This window comes from Seriola lalandi, unplaced genomic scaffold (assembly GCF_002814215.2).
Source record: "Seriola lalandi dorsalis isolate HSWRI2012SDOR001 ecotype SW California unplaced genomic scaffold, Sedor1 jcf7180002054949, whole genome shotgun sequence".
In the NCBI taxonomy this organism is placed as follows: domain Eukaryota; kingdom Metazoa; phylum Chordata; class Actinopteri; order Carangiformes; family Carangidae; genus Seriola; species Seriola lalandi.
Genome location: NW_019525500.1, coordinates 3,009,385 through 3,033,460, shown reverse-complemented (window position 1 = coordinate 3,033,460; position 24,076 = coordinate 3,009,385). Strand labels below are relative to the sequence as shown.

Here is a 24,076-nt window from a genome sequence, read left to right as displayed (position 1 = left end):
AGTAAATTTTACTTCATAGTAGAACATTTCTTTCATTCTGTTTTTTATAATTTTACTAAACTAACCATTTACAATCTTATTCCAACATTGCCCATACAGTCAACATTTAATACAGTACCAAACAAATGGGTAAAAAAAAAACTTTAGGCCTTTATTTTGAAGACAAATTCATCAACTTCCGGTGTTGTGTGGCCTTCAATGTTGCCTGGTAGCTCAGAAGTACTTCCTTTGGCAGGGGGCAGCCTGACTAATCCCATTTATTTTATAACACAGTCATTATAAACCACATATATCATGTTTGATTTACTGATAGGAAATCCAAAATCAACATCTGGCTTTAAGTCTTCTAAATTCATGATTTTGCCCATAAATCTATTCACAGCCCTTTCACATAATGTATTTCAGCACATAATGCCCTTTTAAACTACTGGTTATTTATAGTGATTATATGTTTACTTAGTGCTATACAAAATGTCATAAATGGCTGAAATCCTCTCTAATATTTTGAGAACTCTGCTAATTTTACCATGTAGGTCTTTTTATTCTGGAAGAAATTTACAAACTCCCTTAGCAATACACAAACTTTTTCATGGCAGATTATCCAATTGATCTGCTCTGCGCATATATACATTGCATGTTTCTCTGATGTTACTATGGACAAATTTTGAGTCAACAGGCCCCTGGGCACAGACATGTAGAAGGCTCCCAACCACTCCTACATTCGAGAAACAGATAAGAAGAACAATGTGCTGTTTGTAAGTGGTTCTTATTGTGTATGTTTGTAGTCATCGTGTGTCTCTTTGTAGTTGTGGTATAATGGTGGTTAACGTTCCCCTTTTCAGATGGGTAAACTTTGTGTGGAAGTAAATCAAACTGACTTTGCACAAAAATTTAAATCGCAGCATTAAATTGTGCAGTTTTATCAGGTTCATTCTACTTTATTTGACATAATAAAAATTTTTTAAAAACTTCTTAGATGGCGGCAGATTAAAAGGAACAAAACAAGTTGTACATCTATCATATATTCCCATTATACTCCAAAATACCAGAATATAAAATTAGTTTCTTCATTAATATGAAGACATCGACACTTAACATTCAAACCACAACAGACAGACAGAGATCCTCCTTCATGGCTGACACACTGAAGTTCAATTTACAAATGCACATTTATTGTCACTGAGGCCTGTTTAGCTGTATCAGTACTGTAGCCGAAGCTGGTCAGTGTGCACCATTCATAAAAAGCTCTTTGTTTTGCTTGTTTAATGGCCAGTTGAAAGGATGCTTTGTGCAGCACTGGGACAGAATGTGCCTTGGGTCTGTCTACTTGTCAGGCTCAGCAGCGGCTTCAGCTCCCTCAAGCTTGGCCTTGTTCGATATGGAGTAATGGTACGACCTCATGGACTCCTCAACCTTCTTGAAGTCCGGACGTTCCTCATGCCTGATGAGAGAGGAGAGAGGAGGGTTGTGGTTAATGGGAGGCAATGTCACAAGATTGTAAGAGTTAAAGACCATCACAGTGGTTGTGCATCAGGCTTTTAGACCTGCTCATAGTACAATACATGTACAGTTTGTGCTGCAACTGCTGAGGGTGAAACTGTGAACTACAGGGGCGTAGGTTTGCTTCCAGAAGTGAGGATGACACACTGAAGTAAAAAGAAGTACTTTTTTTAATCATATAAACATGATATATATAAAAAAAAACAGGCTATTATTATATCATAAAAAATATATAGAAATGCAATGTAACCTCTGTCTATGCACTAACTTTCCAATAGGTATTTCTGTATCTCTGAACACTGTGCTTTACTGTCTTATCTTTGACTGATGTGAGCTTATTAGGAGAATATTAGTGGTAAACAGAAATATAGATTTCTTTAACCAAAACCAATGTTTGGAGTAATATCTGCAGGTATTCCTTTTTACCAAAAAGATAAGGTAGCCTGTATTCAGCCTGAGAGGTGAAACCTAGGGCAAAAGTCTGCAAACCCCTCGATGTACCACTCCCTAATGCTCATTACTTTTACTGAACGGTAATAACTAAAGGTGAGTCAAAACAAGTATATCAACATTTCTATCAGCTCTTTTCCTGTCAGCACTGTGGTGACTGGATAATGAGAGGATAATGTTCGAAAAAACAAATGCAAAGAATCTATATTAACCACCCCCGACCCCTTCCCCCCTCTTCTTGTGTGTTGGCATCGACTGTGCTCCGAACCAGCCCTTCTCCTGGTTACAATCTGTTCTTGACAACCTCCAGACCTCTTGTATTCATTAAAAAATATAAACTCCAGAGATTGAATGTCAGCATTTCATGTCTTCCTTTCAAGTGCACTGAGTTTTTGAATTTGTACTCATCATGATCGAATTTAATATGATCACTGAAATTTGATCATAGAGCAGATTATCCTATCAAACTCACACATGGACAGTGGCGTCCAAAAGCCTGTGTGTGTATATATTATAAAATCCACCATACTTGTATGAACTGCAAAATGAACTGAAGACAGAAACACTCTTTTGCTTTGAGGAACCTCAAAGTCATACTCTGAATTGTGTTGTGATGTTATGTTTTATACGCATGTGCAGTATGCATGTAATTTGTCCTTGTCTCTCTCTTACAAAAGGGATTTTGATCTCAATGAGACTCACTGATTAAATGAAGCTTAACAAACTAACAAACAAACACATGCACTGGATTCAGACAGTCAGTTTCTCACTTGTATGTCCAGCACTCTTTCATCAGCACATACATCCTCTCTGGACACACTGTTGGAGGATCCATGCGGCTCCCGCTTTCAATGAAGCGAATCACCTCCGGTCCTTTCATTTTCTGGACAAAGTGGAAAAAAAGACAAGAGCTGTAAAGTGACATTCAGGACCAAGTCGTGTGACTACTGTGATCAAGTTAACGTACAGGGTCGATAGATGACTTTGATACTGCACCTTGTAAGGTTTCCCTCCATAGGAAAAGGCCTCCCACATGGTGATACCAAAACTCCACACATCACTTTTACTGGAGAATTTGTGGAAGTTTATACATTCTGGAGCATACCACTTCAGTGGCCATTTCCCTGCAGTGCGAGCCTGCACGACACAAAATGTATGACAATAAGCAGCTTGTCAATGAGTAACTGAAGGCAGACTGCATCGGTATTCATAATTAGAGCCAACATATTGTATTTAAAGAGGAAAGGGGATGATATGATGATTTCCATATTACATTTTAAACCCTATCAAAGCAGAAAAAATAAGCAACAAACATTAGAGTCACTATATGTAAGCTAATGTTACTTTTGAAAAACATCGGCTAATAAGCATGCCGAATTTTTTTTCAGTTTTTAAACGAGGAGGTTCAATATTTATCTGTAAATCTCTAAAGCAACAGAATGTAAAGCTGCTGATTTTGTTCTCTTTGTGACTGAGAATAGGTCCGTGATATTAGCTCATGTGTATGACACAGGGAGAAAAACATTACTTGAATTGTTTGCTGTCGTTTAAAAACATCTGGGAACTACTGATGTGGGATGAATATAACATAAGTCTTGTTGAATTACACAGTATGTTCCACTTTAAAGTGTCTTGTATTACGTCCTTGGAGTTGGGATTCATGTGACTGTCTGATAACTACATTCCTTCCAGATGTGGGTCAGTAAACCGGTAAAAAAGGAAATTGATTGAGTGTTTACTCTTGTTTGCACAGAGCATGTAACAGCTTTGGGGTGATAATGTTGAGTTGGTATTTGTGCAACGTGAGGTCAGTAATTCCCAGGAAAGCAATCAATTTAAGATAAACTATCTATTTGTATTAGCTGCAATATTGATAACCTTTACACCCCCACCCTTTAGTTAATCTGCATTTGTCTTGGAGTGCAACTCCTTTAAGAGAATTTGGGTACATCACAAGTACCTTGTAGTAGTTGTCATCTGCTCCCAGGGCCTTAGAGAGCCCAAAATCACTGATTTTGGCGAACTGCTGGTTGACCAGCAGGACGTTACGAGCTGCTAAATCTCTGTGCACAAAGTTCTTCTCCTCCAGATACTTCATCCCCATGGACACCTGGTGCATCAGGTTGACAATGTTCTCCGCACTTACAGTATCCCTGTGGGACAAAAATAAGATGAGGATGAAAAAAAAAGGATTTTTATTTTCCTTGTACAAATATATTTTTTTCCTTTTCCAGATCATGAGTTTAAGGATGTTGTGTGTCACGGGTTCCCGGCCAACAGAAATCTGAGGAGGCACAAGATGATTAAAGAGATTTTATCCGAGGGCTTTACAATCTGGACAACGTAAGACAATGATTCCTAACCTGTTTTTTGCCCTTACTGCCTAAAATGCAGCAGTGTGTGTTTCTTACCCTTCATCATGGCCGTCGTAGCTTTAACTTGCACATTATGTTATGAGCAGCTCAACTAAAGAATAATTCTTCCCTCTCAGATTGTTTCATTTGAAGGACTGGAAGCTTCAAGTGATGGAAGTATCCAGTATTTCATAAGAAAACAACTTGGTAATAAAATAAATTAAATGTAGTCATTTCATGTCTCTTTGAGGTGATTCTTTGTCGTTTTGTGGTCATTTAATGTGTCTCTCCATTCTTTTTGTCTCTTTCTTACTATTTTGTGTCTCTCTGTGGTAGTTTTTTTTTTTGTCTTTTTGGTAGTTTTGCATCTCTCTGTGGCCCTTTTGTGTGTCTTGTTTTTCTGTCATGGTTGTTTTGCTTGTCTTTGCTTTGCTTTTAACTTTCAAATGAAAAATGTAAGCAGTCACTTCATACAGAGTCTGTCCCCCAGGGGCCTGTGCACAGTAGACCCGCTCAGTAATACATCCATGCTGTTAGTGTCCTCATTAAAAATTAAGTGAACCGAAATTGAATTCAAATTCACGTAAATATTTTCCACGGTGTGCTCATCATGTTTGCTTTGTGGAGTCTGATAATGTGTCTGATTTTCTATCGACTTGAACTCACTTATTGCTGCTGAGGAATTTGTTGAGAGGTCCAGCAGAGGCCATCTCCATGACCAGCATCAGACTCTCAGCGTTGCAGAGGCCGAGCATTCGGACGATGAAGGGGTTACTCAGCTGGTGCATGATCTCTGCCTCCCTCATCATCTCCTCCTTCACCAGCTTCTCATTGTCACTCTTCAGCACTTTGATGGCCACGTCTATCTGACCCCTGAATGACAACAAACACATACGGTTTTGGATGGCTGTAAATCTCGGGCTGATTTAAACATACTGTACATCATACACAAGCCTACATCTTGTTTGTTGAAGGGGGTTATTGTTTATGTTAAAAGTTCAATCTTTTCAGTCCATGCAAATAATGTCGTATAATATCTCAGCGCTTACGAATCAGTCTTGAGGACGCCCTTCTTCACACTGCCAAAGTTCCCAGAGCCGAGCTCCACCTCATCCATCAGCAGCTGAGTCCTCTGGATGTTAAATCTCTTCACATCGTTGGGGTTATGGTAAGGGTTGAACCCACTGCAGTCCATGGGCAGAATGTCACGCTCTGCAGGGACGCTGGTAGCTGCGTTGGAGGCGGCTGCAACAGCTGTAAATTGAAGATACAAACCAAATGAGGTAAAAATGCAATCCAGCGAGTTCTGTTATTCATCTGCTGGCAGGTTTTCACATATCTGTTCATACTGCTAAACAGCTGGTATCCATCAAGATAGTCTTTTAAGCCCCATTTAAAGCCCCATTTAATTTTAGCGATTAAATTATGAGTTCGTTTTGTTTTTTTGCACAGCATTAGTCTTTGAAACACTTTTTTCAAAATGCAAATTTTCATCATGATTATCGTCTTTAAGAGATTTTAAAGAGGGGTGAGCCATGGACATAAAACCTCGAGGGCTTTTAATTGAATTTTATGGCAATTTAACTGCATCCAGTGGTGGAATAAAAGTTAGTTTACTCAAGCTCTGCACCTAATTTAGAGGTTCTTGTACTTTACTTGAGTATTTCCATTATATGCCATTTTACACACAAACTATATAATCTGTATAAAAATATGATGCATTGTTACAAATGAAACTACCCAATAATATATAAAGTAGTTCAGATTAGCTTCAACCCCACCAGCTACAATATCACATTGCTATCCATACATTAATACAACTGCAATAATATAATAACCATTAAATAGATAAATAAAATGTATTTTGCTGCAAGTGCAAATAACAGAGCAGACAAAGTGTGAAGTGGTTTTAGCTTCTTGCACTTCAGGGGACTGACCTCGAGGTGGCGGCGTGTAACCATTTTGTCCGGTCCGCCTCTGAAAGAATGACAGGAAGAGTGAATGTCGGACATTGAAAAAATTTGCTGAGTTAAAAAGTGCAGGTTGTTGTCAATACTCACTGTTGCAGGAAGACTTGGTGTCTCTGCAAGGTTGTGAAACAAATAAGATTTAAATGCGCAATTTCAGTAGTAAATGTAATGATTTAAATGGCTGAATGCTACAAATTACCCACAAACATGAACTGGAAACTCTGTGGTTTTTGCATCAGTGACAGAATATTAGTGTAACTGAGGAAAGGGAATAATAATATAAGATGTTCAGTACTTCCAGCAGCTTTGCTGTTAAGGCACGCCTCTCCGAGAACAGTCACCAGGCCGTCAGGTTTCATCTTCAGGTACTCAACCAGCTGGTGAGATTGAGATAGTGGAGTGAAATTATAATTCAGAAAAAGGCCGTCAGCTCCAACAGAAATAACAAATAGGCGAAGAAAAGATATCTGGAGGCTGTACCTGCCAGATTGTGTCAAATTTTGTCCCCTCTGGCATGGAGAATTTCCCTGATTTGTCTTGGAGAATCTGATAGTGGTACACAGTTTTCCCGTATATCATGGAGAGAGCATAAGTACCAGACTCCTCTCTGTCCCTCACTCTGAGAAACACAAAAACAGTTTGCTTTAAACCTACACCAAGACTTTTTGCACAAAATCTTCAGAAGTTGGTCGACAAACAGGCACAAAAGTAGGTAGAGACAACATCACCCTGAGCAACTTACAGAAACTTGCCGTCTGGCTGTGCTCCAGAGTAAAGCCGCCTCTCACCTTCCTGGCGGCTGATTTTACTGTGATACCAAGGCATCTTCTCGTGGGCCGTGGTGGCGATCAGCTTCTCGAGCTGAGGTGCTTGACTGATGATGGCCTGCTCCATGGCTTCGCCCTGAACAGAAAAACAGACACAAACATTCAGAACACACGTGTCCTACGTATGAATTTACCTCCATATATACAAATTCATTTAGTAAATGTGTGTAAAATATTTTGGCTCTGGACACCTTGGATTTTGCAGCAATATATTTTAATGTAGTCATCTGAAAGAGGTGCACATCGCATTTTGCAACCATAGCTTATCTTTCAGACGTTTCTCAGCCACTATGTGTCAAATGTGGTGCGGTGGAGCCGAGAGGCAGTGGTTAAGAAGCTCACAGATGTTTCAACTAAGTTAAAACACTTCTACAACCACCTGAAATATTGCATTATAAGCAAACATCCTCAATTCAAAATGCTACTTGAGTACAAGTACAATAAAATCAGGAAAATGTCCACCAAAGTAAATTGTTCTGCAGAAAAACGACCCTGTGGCTGAAGCATTATGATAAATTATTAGAAGATGCACTAATGGATAAGCAGCATTTTACTTTTGTAGGTGGTTGAAGTAAAATACTTTACGCACGGTTTGGTAGTTTATTCCAGTGGTTTCCAAGACGATTAATGGAAATAAGGAAAAACAAAGTTCTGCAACAAAAAACTTCTCTCTAATCTATATTCTCTGTATTCAATAAGCTTTCTATGTGTTTTGTGTCATGTCAAATTTTAATTTGCAAAGTAATTAGAAACTTTATTTGTCACTAAGTGTGGTACAAAGTACAATATTTCCCGCTGAAATGTAGCGGAATAAAAGTATTAAGCAGCATAAAGTGCAAATACTCAAGTAAAGTAGCTCAAACCTTTACTAAGTACATTACCTGAGAAAGTGTTCTCAGCTGCCTTCTCCCAATGCTGATGAGAGCTGCTATTGCAGAGAGTTTCAGGCCACATAGTTTGCATACAGCAGATTATGTTGCAGCAGGAGGCAGAGGGCCAGATCTCAAACTGAGTAAAATTTCCAACATTACCTGGAGATTCTGCACATTTTTCTGTGTGTGTATCTTTGGGACATTTCAGTGAGCTCAGGCCCTAAGGTGAGACTGTGTTTACTCCTTTCAGTTCAACAAATTTGTTCAGTCTCTTATTCTTATCTTTAAATGTGTAAGACGGATATTTCAGCTGCTGTTTTTACTTCTTTACCATTAAGTTCTGCGCCAGTTAAAAGATCAGTTCAACCAAATCACAGTAACATACAGTATTTCCACCCTGCTGGGAAAGCTTTCAGTGGAGCCATTTGCTATTAAAACCGTTGACAGTGTCTTCTGAGGATTATCCATCATTATCCAGTGATGGGGACATTGATTCTGGAAAGAGTTGTGTTTCTGAGGAACTTTTCAAAAGTCATTTTCACCACACTGTAACAGGCTGGAGGCAGAAATATCTGAGACAAAAGCCAAAACATGTACAGATAAAATCTGCATGGGTAGATATCCCTGAACATCTTTGTAATATGGGTGAATCGAACATTTAAAATCACATGCTTTTACATTTTTAGTTGTTTAGTTGTAATCTGAACTGCTACTTGAAGAGAAGTGGTGAGTATTCAAGTATTCAAATAATTTACCTAACTAAGGTAGCAATACCACACAAAAATGAAATATTATATATAATGTATAACATATAGAATACTTTCAAAATTACATTCAATTGTGTTGTTGACCACTTAATGTAGTTAAAGTATTAAAAGTAAAAGTACTCATTGCACCATTATATTAGACCATTATTGATATATTGATATGTGAGCAAGAGCTTATTTGAACTACTCCGATACTGTTGGCTAATTTAATTTTCATCATTTTTTTTTTCATCAATTTTATAAACTGATCATGATTTTTTATTTAATATCTTAATGAAAGTACAGTTTTTCCCTCTGAAATGTAGGAAAGTAAAAGTATACTGTAGCATAAATTGGAAGTATTCAAGTAAAGTACAAGTAGCTCACAACTGTACTTCAGTACAGTACTTGAGTAAATGTGCTTAGTTACTTTCCACCTCTGTTGCAAAATTCTGAACTCACTGCTTCTTAAAGGCTGTGAACTGTAATAAATATTGAATGAAAACGTTCTGCAGAACCAACAATCTCAGCAGAGCCTCACCTCCAGGTTCCAGGTCTGCTTCACGTACTCCCTCAGCATGTTTTCTCTCAGGCTGTCAAACACGCCGGGCTGTATCTGTGTGTCCGGGGAGCGCAGACAGGGTTTCCTCAGCGTGCACACCAGCCCATCTGAGTCCTTGCTGTAAAACTCACAGAGCTCGGCGGGCCCACAGTGAGGCTTCCCGCCTGTGATGCAGTAAGTCCCATTGAGCTGTTTCTCTACGGAGTAGTGGTGAAAATCCAGGTTCCACACAATGGAGAGGACGTATCCTCCCAAACTGCGGAGACACTGTCGGAGCAAGAAGAGGCCGTCAGCCATCCCAGCCAGCTTCAGATGCTTCTCGGCGTCCAAGCGACTGATGCTGCCGTAGTAGAAAGGCAGCTCGGCCGCAGGGTCGATGGACATGGTGAGACCTCAAGCTGGACTTTGGCTTGGAGTCCTGGATGTGGATGCTGAAAGAAAAAAGATGGAATGATCAGCATTTAAACAGCGGTGAATGTTTACGGTGATACAGTAGAGCAGTGTGAGCGATACACAGATTTAAATCCAGTCTGTGACCTCTGACCTTCCAGCATTTTAGCCCCTGATTCCTACGTCTGTTCCATCAACCCTAATTTCCCATCTATCAAATAACAAAACAGTTGTGTAAAATGAACAACATAAAATTCAACAAACATCATGTTAAGAACCTCACCTCCTTTTCTTTTCTGTTAAGTTTTACCAGGACAAACTCTACACAGTACAGGATAATGTTTTTCTACAGGACTGTCAGCTCTGCACAGATGAGGTACAATATGTCTGGATGAGATATTTAGCAAGAAGCACCCACACTTTGAGACTGCACGAAGATTGCAGATTGACACACTGGTGACAAAAGCCACAACAGGAAGTTGCAGTCCGCCCTCACAGCCTCCTTTCTCCAGCATCGCACTCTTCCGTTGAACAGGTGCTTTTTGGTTCTAGATCATTCCCTCTGCTTTAGAAACACACGTCTGTACATTTTCCTTTAATGGGAGGAAAATCTTTTTGGAAATTTTAACCCTCTCATGTTGTTCGAATAACTACTCAATACACGGTGTGGTGTGTCTGGTAGGAATCTGACTTTAGTAGAAGTGTCTGAGCTGAAGTGAGGATGTAGAGATAAGATTAAAATCAAGCAGTGTGGCATAATTAGGTGGTAGCAGGTGGAAAATGCCTGTTGGAGTTTAAAACAGAAATAGATAGTGATGATAAACAGTCAGCTCATGTTAGCTCACAGCACACAGAAATGAGATAATCTGAACATGCAGACGTACTTGAGATAGAGATTTTATGATAATAACATCAAATTACAAATAAGCAAGAGGAAAACATGAATAAAATGTCAGAGATCGGCCTGTTGGGTTTTAGATCTTGAATATCAACAATGAAAACAAATATGTTGACCTTGACTTAAACTTTACAATCTCCATCAGTTTCCAGTCTCTGAATGGAAAGATGCAGTTAGACAAATATTATTAATACTGACACTGAGAAGATCCTTATGGAGGTGCCTTAGAGTCTTTCATTTCTCACCCTCCAACACAATATAAAATCATAGAAAGAAAGTGTGAAAACCTCAGCTTCCTGGCTACATACCTGCGCTGCTGCCCACATCCACAGTGGACAGCCGAGCAGAGACATATAGTTTGCCACAAGAAATGAGACAAGAAATGAGACTCCACTGTGGCTTGACCCCCTTCTCACCACATCAAAAACTTCCAGACCCTACCCTGGGGACAAACAGATACCCCACACATCTAGAGACAAGCTGTGATATAATATCACTGCTGCGTGAGTGTTTTATATACAGCACATAAACTTATTTGTGTGGTGTTTCTTCAGGATATTTTAATCAGCATAACTTAGTTTAGATGAGACAAAATGTACTAGTCACTTTACAAATTAATATGATATGATATCACATACAAAGCATCTGATGGCCTTATGAAATTCTTCTTACACATTAATGCATCAGTGATTATAATCCAGTCATCCAGCAACTTTCTTTGTAATGTTTTATTTTAAAGGTCCATCATTACTACTTGAAAGAAAACTTGCTTTCTTGAAAGAAAAAACTGTTGTTCTAGTTAGTTTAATTAGTTGTGCTGAGTTTGTAATTGACTTCCAGTCTTCCAGGTGAACTGAAATTGAAATTGAAATTGAGATTGAAATTACTCCTTTTTTTTTTCCCAACAGTATCTTTATTTGTTTTCTGAACAGTTTAACACATATAACCAGCAGAACATAATACTCCCGCACCCAACCATGAAAAACAACAGATAAGTAATGACGATTAGACAAAGTACCGGAAAGCAAAAGAAACCTCAGATTGGTAAAGTAAGTTACAGAAAAGAAAAAAACAAACAAAAAAAAAAGTAAAAACTTAAATACATACACAATAAGGGTTACAGGAAGAAAAAAAATTTAAATAAAGAAAAGGAGGGGCTGTACTTACACACGCTCACATGAATGTGTCACGTATGCTGATTGAGGACAATATTAGGTTTAGTTGGTATCAGATCATTTTACACCAAATAACATACATCTCGTCCAGGTGAACTGCAGGGGGCTACTTACAGATCATCCCCAGATGCTTCCATTAAATGGGACAAGTCTTTATTTGCTAGAAAATCCCCGAAGGGGCCCCCAATTGTCAAAGATTGATTGCTTACCCCCGAATGCATATGTGATCTTTTCCAAGGGCAGAGTTGTAGATAATTCTGAAATCCATTTACCTATCCGTGGCCTGTCCATCTCTTTCCAAGTTACTGCTATGACTCTTTTGGCCAGCAACAGGCCTATTTCTAAAAACAGTGGATGTTTCCTTCTTATATTGAAGTTAGCTGGGTAAACACCTAATAAGAAAAGTTTAGGTTCTAAAGGTATTTTTATGGCTAATATATCCTCAATGCACTGCTTCACTTCTTCCCAGAATTTCTTTATTTAAGAACATTGACAAACAGTGAAAGATTGTGCCCTTTTCCTTTTCACATTTTATGCAAACATCTGGTAGCACTGTTGAATTTATTGAGTTTATCTGGAGTCATATACGTACGAATCAACCAGTTGTACTGCAGAAGTTTAAGGCGTGAGTTTACTGTTTGTGATTGTGCTTTGGTACAGGCCCTCTCCCACTCCTCAGTAGTGATGTTCTCCTGTAAGTCCTCTCTCTATGCCCTGAGCCTATTCACTGACGTTTCTGAGGATTCACCAACCAGTTCCTTATATATTTTGGCGATTAAGCCCCTTCCCTGGCAATCCTTCACCATCATTTCTTCAATTATCGACAGGATAGGAGTAGACAATGACTGGTTTTGTTGTGTTCTAATGAAATCTCTCAGTTGTAAATATCTAAAGAACTGGTTGCGAGCTTGGCCATATTTGACAACAATTTCATCAAATGACATCAGATGTTTACCATCAGGACTGTAAAGATCTCCTATTTTTTGTAAACCCTGTTCAGCCCAGATTTTAAATCCCCCCTCTCCTCCTCCTGGAGGGAAGAAATCATTTCTCCGTATCGGACTAAATAATAAGAGAGAGTCAGCTTCTTTAAGGTATTTCCTAACTTGGTGCCACACATTAATCATGTTTCTAGCCATTGGATTCTTGGTGTTCATTTTGAGTTTCCTAATATTAGCGGAGTATAGGTAAATGGGTAAAGGCAGCTTTAGCGTATAACCTTCCCTCTCTCTCCACAGAGGCGCATTCTCCTCTGCGTAACAGAACATCAGCGTTCTTCACTGTGCAGCCCAATAGCACCACAGCAGGTTTGGGCATTTGCCCTCTATCATAGGGCAAGTACAACAGTGACAGGCGCAACCTGGGACGTCTGTTATTCCATAAAAACCTGATGAAAAGTGTCTTTAGCTGAGAGAATAAATTGCTTGGTGATGGCAGTGGTAAATTTTGAAACAAATACAACAGCTTACATTCATCTTGAGAGTATTTATTTTCCCCACTAATGACATTGGTAAAGCTGCCCATCTGTCTAAAGAGTTTGAGACCTCTTGCACAACTGGTCCATAATTAGTTTCAATAATATTATTGAGCGTTGGTACAATTTGAATGACTAAATAAGTGAAGCGGTTGACAACTTTAAATTGTGCAGCTACTACAGGTGGATTTTCCTTTTCTTCTTGGTTTAATAACATAATTGATGTTTTAGATTTGTTAATCTTATAAATGAATTTACATTCATTTATTATTGGAAACTTCATTCTTCATTTAAGCTGAATTGCTTGTTTGTTTGTTTGTTTACGCATTTCACGTTTTGCATGTGTAGCTCATCCGGTGTCCTCTGACTAAAAGTCACATGGTCATGTTGCTCACGCTCTATTCGACCCATAATCATAGTTCATGCCAGGGAACTTCTTAGGAGATCATTATTTGATAAACTGGAACTTGTGGCTCTGTAAAATAAAGTGCTTCCCTTTTTTTCACATAGGCAGCAAGTTTCCATCTTTATTGAAGACAATGGTCCAAGTTACCAAGTTGGTTCAAGTCATCCATAGATCCAATTTTTCTCTGAATGCTGGTTGGACTGTGATTGGTATTTAAGTACCGACTAAACAAATGAAAAAAATACCCCAATTTCCTGTATTTATTAAGATATTAAGTTAATTTTATGAATATTAAGATATTAATATATTTAATCAAATAATTAAGAGTTAAGAGTAAGTTTTCCATTATTTTTCTTTTTGTTTTGTTTAAATTCCCAGTAGACACTGAGCAACATAGACACCACAGTGATAAATGTTCCCATCGACTCTGAATTCATCACTAAGGTCTGAGATATAACTTAAACTGAAAGAGAAAGTGAGTTTAATTACAAACCAACAAACGCTCCTAACACGCCATGACAAGAATATTAGCCATGCCTCTGTAAATTTATGACATTGCCAAACTAACCAAAAACACTGACACTTTTCCAACAACGACAGCAGCCAAGTCTCGGCTCGGCTCATGTTCTTTTCAAAATATGATTTTTATGGCTTTTCTACTTCCCTGTATATCATGAACCACGGACGCGCAGAGTGAAGAGAGATGATGTGACACATGACACAGTTCCTGAACCAGTTTTGAACCCGCAATGCTGCGTGGTATCTTTCACACCAAGCCTGGGACTGTTTTCATCAAAAGACACTTTAAAAGACAGAAACTGGCTGAGGACAGTGCAGAAAAAGATGCTTTAGTAAATGAGGTGTTGCAGAGTAAGCAGATAGTGACCCGGTGTGCAGTGGAAAAAGTCCTATGAGTCACTCTGTTTTCAACAAGCGGAGGAGTACATAAGTGACACATGCCAAAATCTACAGGCCAGACTGTTTGTTTTCCACTGACAAGAGGGTGATTTTTTTCTGGCCTGATTTAGGTCCTCGGAGCAAAGTAATTGTACTTAAATACAAAAGCACTTTTCAGTTTTGGAGAGAAAGTGAGGATCTATATCCAATCATGATCCTAACGATGAAGAGCTCTCTACAAGTGACAATAAAAGCTCAGACATGTAGTACCACTACGATGTGAATGATTTTGCTACCCTCACTGACTAATGCGAGCTGTGTTTCCTGTCGATTACTCACACACAACTTTCTTTACCAAACAACAAAGTAATTTTTTGACTTAAGACGTCTCTACAGCAAATCCTCTCAGTGCAGTCCCATCAGTAGCTATAAGAAAAGTAACCGCTGAAAAAAAAAAAGATTAATTTAAGATCTCTTATTCACATTGTATTGATTCATACTAACATTTTCGAATTAACACCAAATACTAAGTAGCTGCATCTGATGGGAATTACATTAGTTTCATGCATTTGGTCATTAACCAAAGCATTGGACAAGTTAATATTTTGGCCCGATGGTGGCGCTAGATTAACTGTTGTGATCACTGAAGTGAATAAAATGTAAACTCTGGGGACCAGGAATGACTGCACAAAACTTCTTGGCAACATTTCACTAAAAACCAAAACTGTCAACATCAAGGTGGCACTCGAGGAAAAGTCTGGGATCACCAAAGTCAGTGGGATTCATCCTCTGGGGACCAGGAATGTCTGCACAAAATTGCATTGCATTGTTGCCAAATCATTTTATTTCAATTGATTAATCAACTAATCATTTCAGCTCTACAGTACTGGTTGGTTTCTGGGTATCAGGGGAAATAATGACATGATAACTGCCATGTCGAGTGGCGGTCATTAAGTTTTTGCCCCTCAGAGATTAACCACGACCTGGACAGTGGTGATTTAAATAGTCTCCTGTGTACATCTGCTTGAAAAGAGCAAAATCCCCAAAAGCAAACTCACCCCAGCGTTGTTCAGTCTGCAGCACCTCATCCACGCAGAGACATTTTACTCTCCTGAATCATACATGTAAATCCCACCATGAGGTCAGTGATTTAATTTGCCTCTCTGACCAATACAAGCTGTGTTTTCTGTAGATTATGTGATTCACACCAAATCAAGACCATTCCAGCAACAACTGTTTAACTGTTGGGGTTATTTTAGGTCTTGATAATGTTGGTTGTGCTATCAGGAAGTGAGCTCCGTGTTATGTTACGCAAAACATTCCTTGATTCATACATCAACATTCGAGTCTGTGTAGGCATCCACCAACAGATAATGTGTCCTTTAACTCGCATACATGAGGTGATTTTTCCCCAAACTGGTCTTTAAAAACAACTGAAAGCGTAGGAGGACTTGACCTGAATATCAGATCAGGGGCCTAAATGCCCCAAACTGAAGCATAATTTCCTCCGGCGATGGAAACAGTTGATATTCAGATAAACAGTTTTTTCCTGTTATGATTCATGTTGTATCATTCCAATCTCAAACTGAGCTTTAAATATACAATCCAGGAATTAAGTAAATTAAATGCACTTTTCATTTAAATGCCTAAATACTGTATCCCCCAGCAACACAAGCCTCAACAGTTGTTTAATTTCTATTAATAAGGCAAACAACATCTGCAGCAAACTGTCAGTGTAACTGTAACCTACCTATAATAAGGCTTTTGTGTCAATTGTGGTTTAATCTGAAACTAAGTGTAATGTTCAGAGTGTTCATAGACACACATTACACTGAAAATTAACAAGCGCAGTTTGTCCATAAAAACCCTCTTTGTTTTGTCCAGACCAATATTGTCCGACTGTGGCTGGAACATTTTGCAGATATGCTTCAGTCCAGGACCAAAAATACATCCAGTAATTTCAAGAAAAGTTACAAGCGATAAAAGACACATACACACGGACCTCTTGGGTGTGTTAAAACCTACCCATTTTTGGTTTTCTATTCCAAGGCACAATGAAAGCAGCTCTTTTTATTTTGCACATGTAATCTCTACTTTTGTAAGCCAGAGCAACAATGCCTCAGCCTGACTGCGGTACACACACTTTTATTCTTGTTTTTTACAGCTCGGAAACAGCTGTGGAAATAAAATAAAAATACCACTCAATTAAACTGAAGATTTTTGAAACAGTTGCTTGAATTTAACAGATCAGTAAGAATAGAAATAAATATCACAGATTACTGTATGTTAACAGACTCAATTGAGATTAAATTCATTTTAAAGCTGTGGTGGAGTTTTAGTTTTCCTCTTGAGGTTGTGGCTGTTAAATAAATTAAAACAAAATGTTAAAACACACCTTGAACATGTAGTTTGATGGGAAACTACTACTATCAAACTACTCTTCATTAAACCATGTTTAGTTTGAAGCATGTGGCATTTAAGAGAGAAAGATTGTTAAATAATCAGACAGTGCTGTAGGTTTTTGTTGAATTTATTCTATTATTCAAGTTTTATTCAGGCTGAGTCGCAACCTAATTATATTGTCACCTACTGTATAATTTTTTTGTCTTTTTCACAAAGGAAATAAATGTAATCTACCAATCCAAAGTGCGTCTGCTGTTAAAACAGATACAACTAGAGAATCTACTTACGTTTCTCTGCTTCACTGCTAAACACAGCGATGCTGTTGCTTCAAAGACAAAGATATATCTGTTGATCTGACACCAGTGTAAGTTGCTGTCTACAAGCAGGCGTTAGTAACAGTGAACCACACACACACACACACACACACACACACACATACACAAAAGCTAATGCATACCCAGAGCTCTGAATCAGACACCTATCAAGTGCTTCATTTTGAGCTTTTAACATCCTGATTGGACCATTACAAGAAGTAGAGAAGAGTGATTGACCCAACATTAAAGGAACAGTTCAATATTTTCAGAAAAATTTTCAGGAGGAAGATGAGACGTTATTGCTTTTCTCAGCACAAAGACTGGAAACACAGGCAACCATCAAGCCTGGCTCTGTCCAAAGATTACATCCATCTACCAGCACCTAAAGTTAAAGTTCACAAACTAACACGCTGTATCTCATTTGTTAGATTTTACTTCACCTTTGGACAGAGCCAGGTGTTTCCTCCTGTTTCGCATTTTTGTGCTAAGCTATGTTAAGCTAATCAGCTGCTAACTGGCTGTAGCTCCACTGTACAGAGAGTGGTGTGAATCCTCTCATTTAACGTTCGGCAGGAAACTGAATGAGCATTTCTCCTAAAATGTCAAACACTTTCTTTGAAGTACTTGTAAAGATTATTAAGTACTTGCAAGTTTAACTTTACCAAGTATTTCTGTTCAGTAGAGATGAGACAGGATGTGATATTATCATAAATTAACGGTGTGAACTAAATTTTACTTTTTGATATATGTATATATATATATATATGTATATATATATATATATTAGGGCTATAACTACCAATTATTTTCAGTATTGATTCATCTGTTAGTTAGCCTTTTTTTCAATTAACCACTTAGTTAGAGTTAGAGCCATGATGTCCTGAGATAGCTTTTTATTATATTTGATCCATAGTCCAAGTTTACTACAACATAAAACTGGAAAAACATGTCAAATCCTCAAACTGTAACCATCAAATGTTTGTCCTTTGTCCATTATTTTTCTTTCAATCATCAATTAATCAACTTACTGTTTCAGCTCTAATTCCATTTAATACATTAGGCCTACATATTCATTTAATAATATATACAGACATCTTTACTCCCAACACCTGTGCTTTACCCACGGCACCAAACCAATGACAGAGATAATTTGAGCACCCCCCCACACACACACACACACACACACACACACACACACACACACACACACACACACACACCCACCTCACCGGCTGTAGCAGCTCCCTCAGAGTCGCAGATGAGGCAGCCAATCAGCAGGATCCCGCTGAATCAAGTCAGATAGAATCAGACAAACCACAACTGAAGAGGAAAATGTGCACCTTCAAAATAAAATTAAAAACCATTACTAACGCCTTCATTTTGCACTTTATTTGTATCTATCTTCGTTTCACATTAACCTTGAACAATAACATCGAGCTTTAAGAAAAACCTGTCTCAGTCTCAATCAGTCTGCCAGATTCACTTATTTAATAAAAACATTAGTTAAAATATCAATACAGCATAGACAATAACTAGCAGTTTTATTGCGTATTTTGTTAAGACATATTAATCAGCATGGTCAGATCCATAATCTAGATGTATCCACATCTTGGCCTTACAGTTGACCTTTGACTTTTGCATTCGCAAAAAGTAAAAAAAAAGAAAAGTCTTTGGGTCTCTGGGAAAGTCTGGTGGCAACCAGCCAAAGAAAGAAAGAAAGAAAGAAAAAAGAAAGAAAGAAAAAAAAGGGGAAAAAAAGAAAAACATCTTCTCCACAGAAACCTTTAATTTGAAAGCCATTACCGGAAGTGTAATCGTTGTGATGCAGCTTATTTGACATTAAACTGTAGCTCTGTGGTTCTGGAAGTGGAAGAAGTTGAGTCTCCTCAGTCATCCGCCGGCGCCGCCTCCTCTCCGCTCCGCTCCGCTCCGCTGCTGAGGACAGACTCACACAGCGGAAACTTCTGCAAGGGGACGCGGGAAGGTAGGTCACCAATCCCGGCCGCACTCTTTGCTTTTTCATGCACAACTCTGGAGGAAAACGGTACTGACATGATGCTGACAAGAGGCGGTTTCTAAACTCTTCAAAGCTCATTCCTCCAGAAAATATTCCTGCAGAGACTTTGAGTGTCGCCCTTATTTAGTCTTTTAGACTTTATAGTTTTGTAATTGTTGTGCCATACGGTCATGATTTGCACCTGTATGGACATAATGTTGTCTTATGGTATTTGTACAGTGTTTCTCTCAAAAATCTACCATTGGATTATCCTACTCTTCCCCTCAAGAGCTCTTACTTACGGCCGGGATCTCCTCATTGGCTGATGACAGGGCAGTCAGTGTGTGTGTGTGTGTGTGTGGGGATGATGTGGCCGACAGCAGACATCAGGTACGTAAGTGAAGGGTGGCATTGTGTCTTTCACCGGCTGGGGGAGCAACTTTCAGTTTCTCCCTGATGTAAAAGAACTGCAGTAATACTATAGCTGGTTTCAGAAGATATTGTACTATTATCACAACAAAACTGTAGAGTATAATTTATGGTGCATGCAACCTCTCATAGGGATTACAGAGATACTTTAGATGATGTTAAAACTCACTTTGTAGACTGATAGATGTGCAGTAATCTGCAGTATGACATGTATGTGCATGTATGCCAATCTGTGGTCCCTGATTGAACAGCAGAAATGATAGATGAGTCATTTCATCTGCTGACTTTGCAGAAATCTGCAGGTGTATGTGATACACTCTTGATCTTTGTGCAGTATCATTCTGTTTCATTTCACTTTGGGTGAAAGTTTGTTTAATTCCATACAAATGCTTCATTTCATTAGAGAGATACCAGACACCATTAACAAGAGTTAGCATATCCTCTAATACCAGACACTGTCTTTGTGTATGAGTTTAGTCATCCTCACTACACCTCACTGTGGAACTCATCGGGATCATTTTTATGTAACTTAACATGAGGCTAAGGATTTCTGTGGCATTATCAACAAAGAATCTGTTTTTAAACTGGTTTGACGGTTTCATGGCCGCTCCCAATAATAAGGTTAACTGGATGCATTTCTAATATTGCACACCTTTTCCCCAATCCACACACATTTGCAGCCTTCCTTTGCACTGCATCTTTGCTTTTTTGTGATCTAAGGTTGGTTACAGAGACAGATAAATAAGTCAGTTAACAACAATTTTATTTTGATAATCATTCATCATTTAAGTAATTTTTTAAGTAATAAAGCTTTTTCATAGTTGTAGCTTCTCAAACGTGAGTATTTGCTACTTTCCTTTGTCTTATGTGGTAGTAAAAGGGGTATTTTTAGTGTTTTGGGCTGTTGGCAGCTCTAATGCAGATATAAACTGCACAGAAATGAATATGATAAAAGACAGAAAGAGAAAACCTTCCACTACCATCTGTGCTCTGTTCCCAGTGCTGCTGGCTGACTCACTTCGTGTCGAGTCAGCTCTCTCTCTCACTAAATATTGTTTCAGACTTGAGAGGCACATTTTCAGAGTTAGGGGAGCACATCCGAGGTTCTCCGGCCTGTTTATGTTCCCACTTTTCATCTGCACACTGTTTATTTGGGGAAATTGAGAAAGGAATGCCTGCCTCTTTCTTTTCTATGTCTTTGTACCAGACAGAAAGTTTAGTCTGAGATATATCCCCCAGTTCTTTGTATTAATTCTGTCACCTGTTTTGTGTGAATCTTCACTTTTTTTTTCTAATAAGGGAAGAATTGCTGCTGAGGCAGAAACACTGCATCTGACTTGTGACATTTGTCTCATGGGCCATTTGATCCCACAGCCTCATGGTCTTATTAAGAAAGAGAAGCTGCACCGCTGCTTTAATGAAATAATAAACTGAACCTAAAGCTGATTCATGAGCTACTCCCTGATCAAAGTGCAGAGAGAGAGAGAGAGAGAGAGAGAGAGAGAGTGGGGGAGTACTAGACTTGAAGCTAAGCTGAGGGACATTTAGCATCTGTTTGCTCTGCACAGACTTTACTTTGAGCCGGTCATATGGCTTTGATTAGTGTGCTAGTTTTCGGATAGCTCCACTCTCCCTGGCAACAGTTAGAGACAAGGACAGCATAGTTAGCTCCAGTCTTTAAAGGAAAAAAAAACTCACTGTACATCCTTTTCGCCACATGAAAAGCACCAGTCAGTGCTCACTAGTAGATGACAAGATGAAAAAATGATGTGTCAAAACGCCTCTGCGTCCACTGGCTTGATTACATTGCAAATTTGGCCCACCCTTAAATTCCCACCTAATTATCCTGAGCGGTCCAATTTTTCTCTCTCTTGTTATAACAACGACCCCTTTCTTCTCCCCTCCTTCTTTTCTCTTTTGCAAATTGTGATTGCGTTGGAAATTGTGTGGCCTGTCTGCAGCTCGGACCACTTTCTGTCTTGGCCGTGATTGCAGCTATATGCTCGATAATCATAGTTCATCCAAGCAAAACACTGAGGAGAGAGAGTCAGTGTATGTGCTCACTTGGCCTGCTGACAAACATACGTTTTTTATTTCGCCCAAAGTGATACAGCCCAGAGGGAAAGTTTTGCACAACACACCATGGAAGATGTACGACACCATCACCTCTGCGTGACAGCTTACTCTTAATTTAGCTGCATTTCTGTGCGGTTTATAATGGAGCAATAATTTACCAAGAAGGCAGTGCGTGCATGTTGTTGTGGGGATCTTTTGAACGCTGTCCACAAATCTTTTTAAGCAGCTTTACTTGAAAAGCATCGAGGGACAGCGTTGGGGGGTCCGGTCTCTCCCTCGTTCTCTTGTTTAAACAAACAAGGGGGGAGTTAGTGGTAATGAAAAGCACTTGATATCAAGCTGCAAGTTTAATAACCCCACAATAAATCGAGAGCGGGAGCAGAAGTAATGAAAATGGAGGGGAGTTTGGCTTGTGCAGGAAATGACTGGGAGAAAGCCTGAGGGAGGGGAAAAGAGAAAGACTTTCAGTTGTTCCACGTATGAGCTGCAACAGTACAAAGACCCCTCAGTGTTTTTTAAGCAAGTTCTCCTTCTTCTGTGCCTTCCCATTGCTGTTTGAAATGAAATGAGAGGCACATTAGGGCTTTTTTTTCAACTCATTCCTCCACACTAAGTTCAGGGTATTAACACTCAAGAATGGCTGTCCCAGCTGGCTCGAGCAGCTTACACTCTTACTGTCTCTCTTTCATTCCCCTTGGGCTTTGCGCTCGTTTTTTTTTCCTCCTCTTTTCAGGAGGCAACTTGTTCCCCCTGCTCTCGTCACCAAAAAGTTTCCCATCTGCTTCCGATTACCTTTGGCTGCAGTTGGTTAGCCGCCAGCCATCTGGGCCAGTGTGGCGTCTCTGCTCGCTCCTCTCTCCCCAGACTGCTGTGAGGGGTGGGGATAGGGGGTGGGGGGAGCCAGGGACATGAGTGAACTGGGTGGGCAGACTTTACTGGAGGATAGCAAGGGTTGGGTTTTAGCTGACACTGCAATCCAAAGCCAGGAAACTCAAGTCAAAGAGAAGGGCACCCATGAAAATGTGACTCCTGATCATGGCTCAGGTCTGTTTTTGTAATAGGTACTGTGGGTCTGAGGAAGTCATTTTCCATTGTTACTATAAAGCAGACTTGCTCTATGTTGGTCTTTAAGTAAAAAAAAAACAAAATCAAATGGAATAGTGCTCATTTAAAATTGAACTTGAGGTTTATTTATAGCACAAGACAGTCAAATAAGTAGTGTGGAAAATGAGCAGATGCCCTCTTTCCAAGATTTAAACCTGTGATTGTGATGAATATGACTGGCATTGTGCAGTACTATGCAGACGATAATCCACTGTTTTTACCGAAAAAGCTGGGTACCAACAATGTGTCCTGTACTATGTCTTGCCTTGCTGAAATTAATGCCTGAAATTTCCTGCAAGTTAAATTAGAGATCGCTGAAGCTTCAGCTGCCAGTTTAGTAGGAACACCTAGCTAAGACTAATGCAGTCTCATACAAGAGTCCTGCAAAGAATCCTCCTTTAAGAAGGTTATAATGTTCAGTTTTTGTTGAAATTGTTTTCGAGAGGTGTTGATTTGAGGTTTTTAGTTTGTGGTGCTGTTGAATTGCATTTGGTTATACTGAGAGGTGTTTCTGTACATTATAACCTTCATGAAGGTAGAGTTTATCGCAGGACTGAATGTTAGACTGCATTAGTTTAAGTTAATGATATAAACTGGTCCCAGCACTTGCATATTATCATGAGCTCCGAGCTCACGTCTTTTGATGCTCAGGTGACTAAAGTGGTGCAGTCCTGTTTCATTCAGTCGAGACATTTAACCAACATTCAATCATTCTCTTCATTAGAAGATTTAGAGAAAGTCTTCCATGCTTTGATCTCCTCCACATTGATTATTGGAACGCACTTTAGTCTGGACTGCAATTCATTCAAAAATGGCACTGGCAGGCTTTTAATATGTCTTAAGAGAAGTAACTTCAGTACACCAATCCTTTTGGAATTAATTCTAAGAGTCTAATTGCTGCTTGAGGTCCTCTGGTTCTCTGAACTGATTGTATTCTGTTTTTATTGTTTTTTATTTAATTATCATTTTATCTCATTGACCTTTATGTGTCAAATCTCAGGGAATCTCATTGTATATGTATAATGTTTTTAAAAATGAAAATGAATCAAATATTGATATGAGTATCTGCCTCAAAAACTCAGTCTGAGACAGAATATAATTATTACAGTGCTGTACCTTTTGTCTTAGATGTAAACAAACTTCATATGGACACTCATACCATCCGTCTGCTAGCCAGGACACCAGCCAATTAGTAAGCTGTACAGTCAGGCAGCCAGCCAGCAAGTCACTCAG

The 24,076-nt window shown here is 39.0% G+C and overlaps 2 protein-coding genes across 5 annotated transcripts in view; one reads left to right on the top strand and one right to left on the bottom strand.

Moving 5' to 3' along the window:
* Window positions 1–126: 126 nt before the first annotated feature.
* On the bottom strand, window positions 127–17,336 carry zap70 (zeta chain of T cell receptor associated protein kinase 70). 3 transcript variants are annotated; one of them, XM_087170495.1, is made up of 13 exons: window positions 17,212–17,336; window positions 9,261–9,712; window positions 7,017–7,177; window positions 6,755–6,893; window positions 6,570–6,651; window positions 6,365–6,387; window positions 6,242–6,281; window positions 5,354–5,558; window positions 4,971–5,177; window positions 3,911–4,103; window positions 2,947–3,087; window positions 2,721–2,833; window positions 127–1,441 (listed from the first exon to the last, which is right to left on the bottom strand). In XM_087170495.1, the coding sequence occupies exons 2-13, from the start codon at window positions 9,663–9,665 to the stop codon at window positions 1,324–1,326; spliced, it is 1,827 nt and encodes a 608-aa protein (XP_087026621.1). In that variant the 5' UTR covers window positions 9,666–9,712; window positions 17,212–17,336; the 3' UTR covers window positions 127–1,323. The 3 variants fall into 3 exon arrangements, with proteins under 3 accessions (XP_087026621.1, XP_023250362.1, XP_087026620.1); XM_023394594.2 differs by lacking the exon at window positions 17,212–17,336 and adding an exon at window positions 10,090–10,555; XM_087170494.1 differs by lacking the exon at window positions 17,212–17,336 and adding an exon at window positions 9,955–10,089.
* A 1,762-nt stretch (window positions 17,337–19,098) lies between these two features.
* Window positions 19,099–24,076, top strand: part of adamts10 (ADAM metallopeptidase with thrombospondin type 1 motif, 10) — a 51,794-nt gene continuing 46,816 nt past the window's right edge. For both annotated transcript variants that reach the window (XM_023394602.2, XM_023394601.2), the window contains exon 1: window positions 19,099–19,222. The gene's annotated coding sequence lies outside the window, so the exon portion shown is untranslated. The remainder of the gene's footprint in view (window positions 19,223–24,076) is intronic.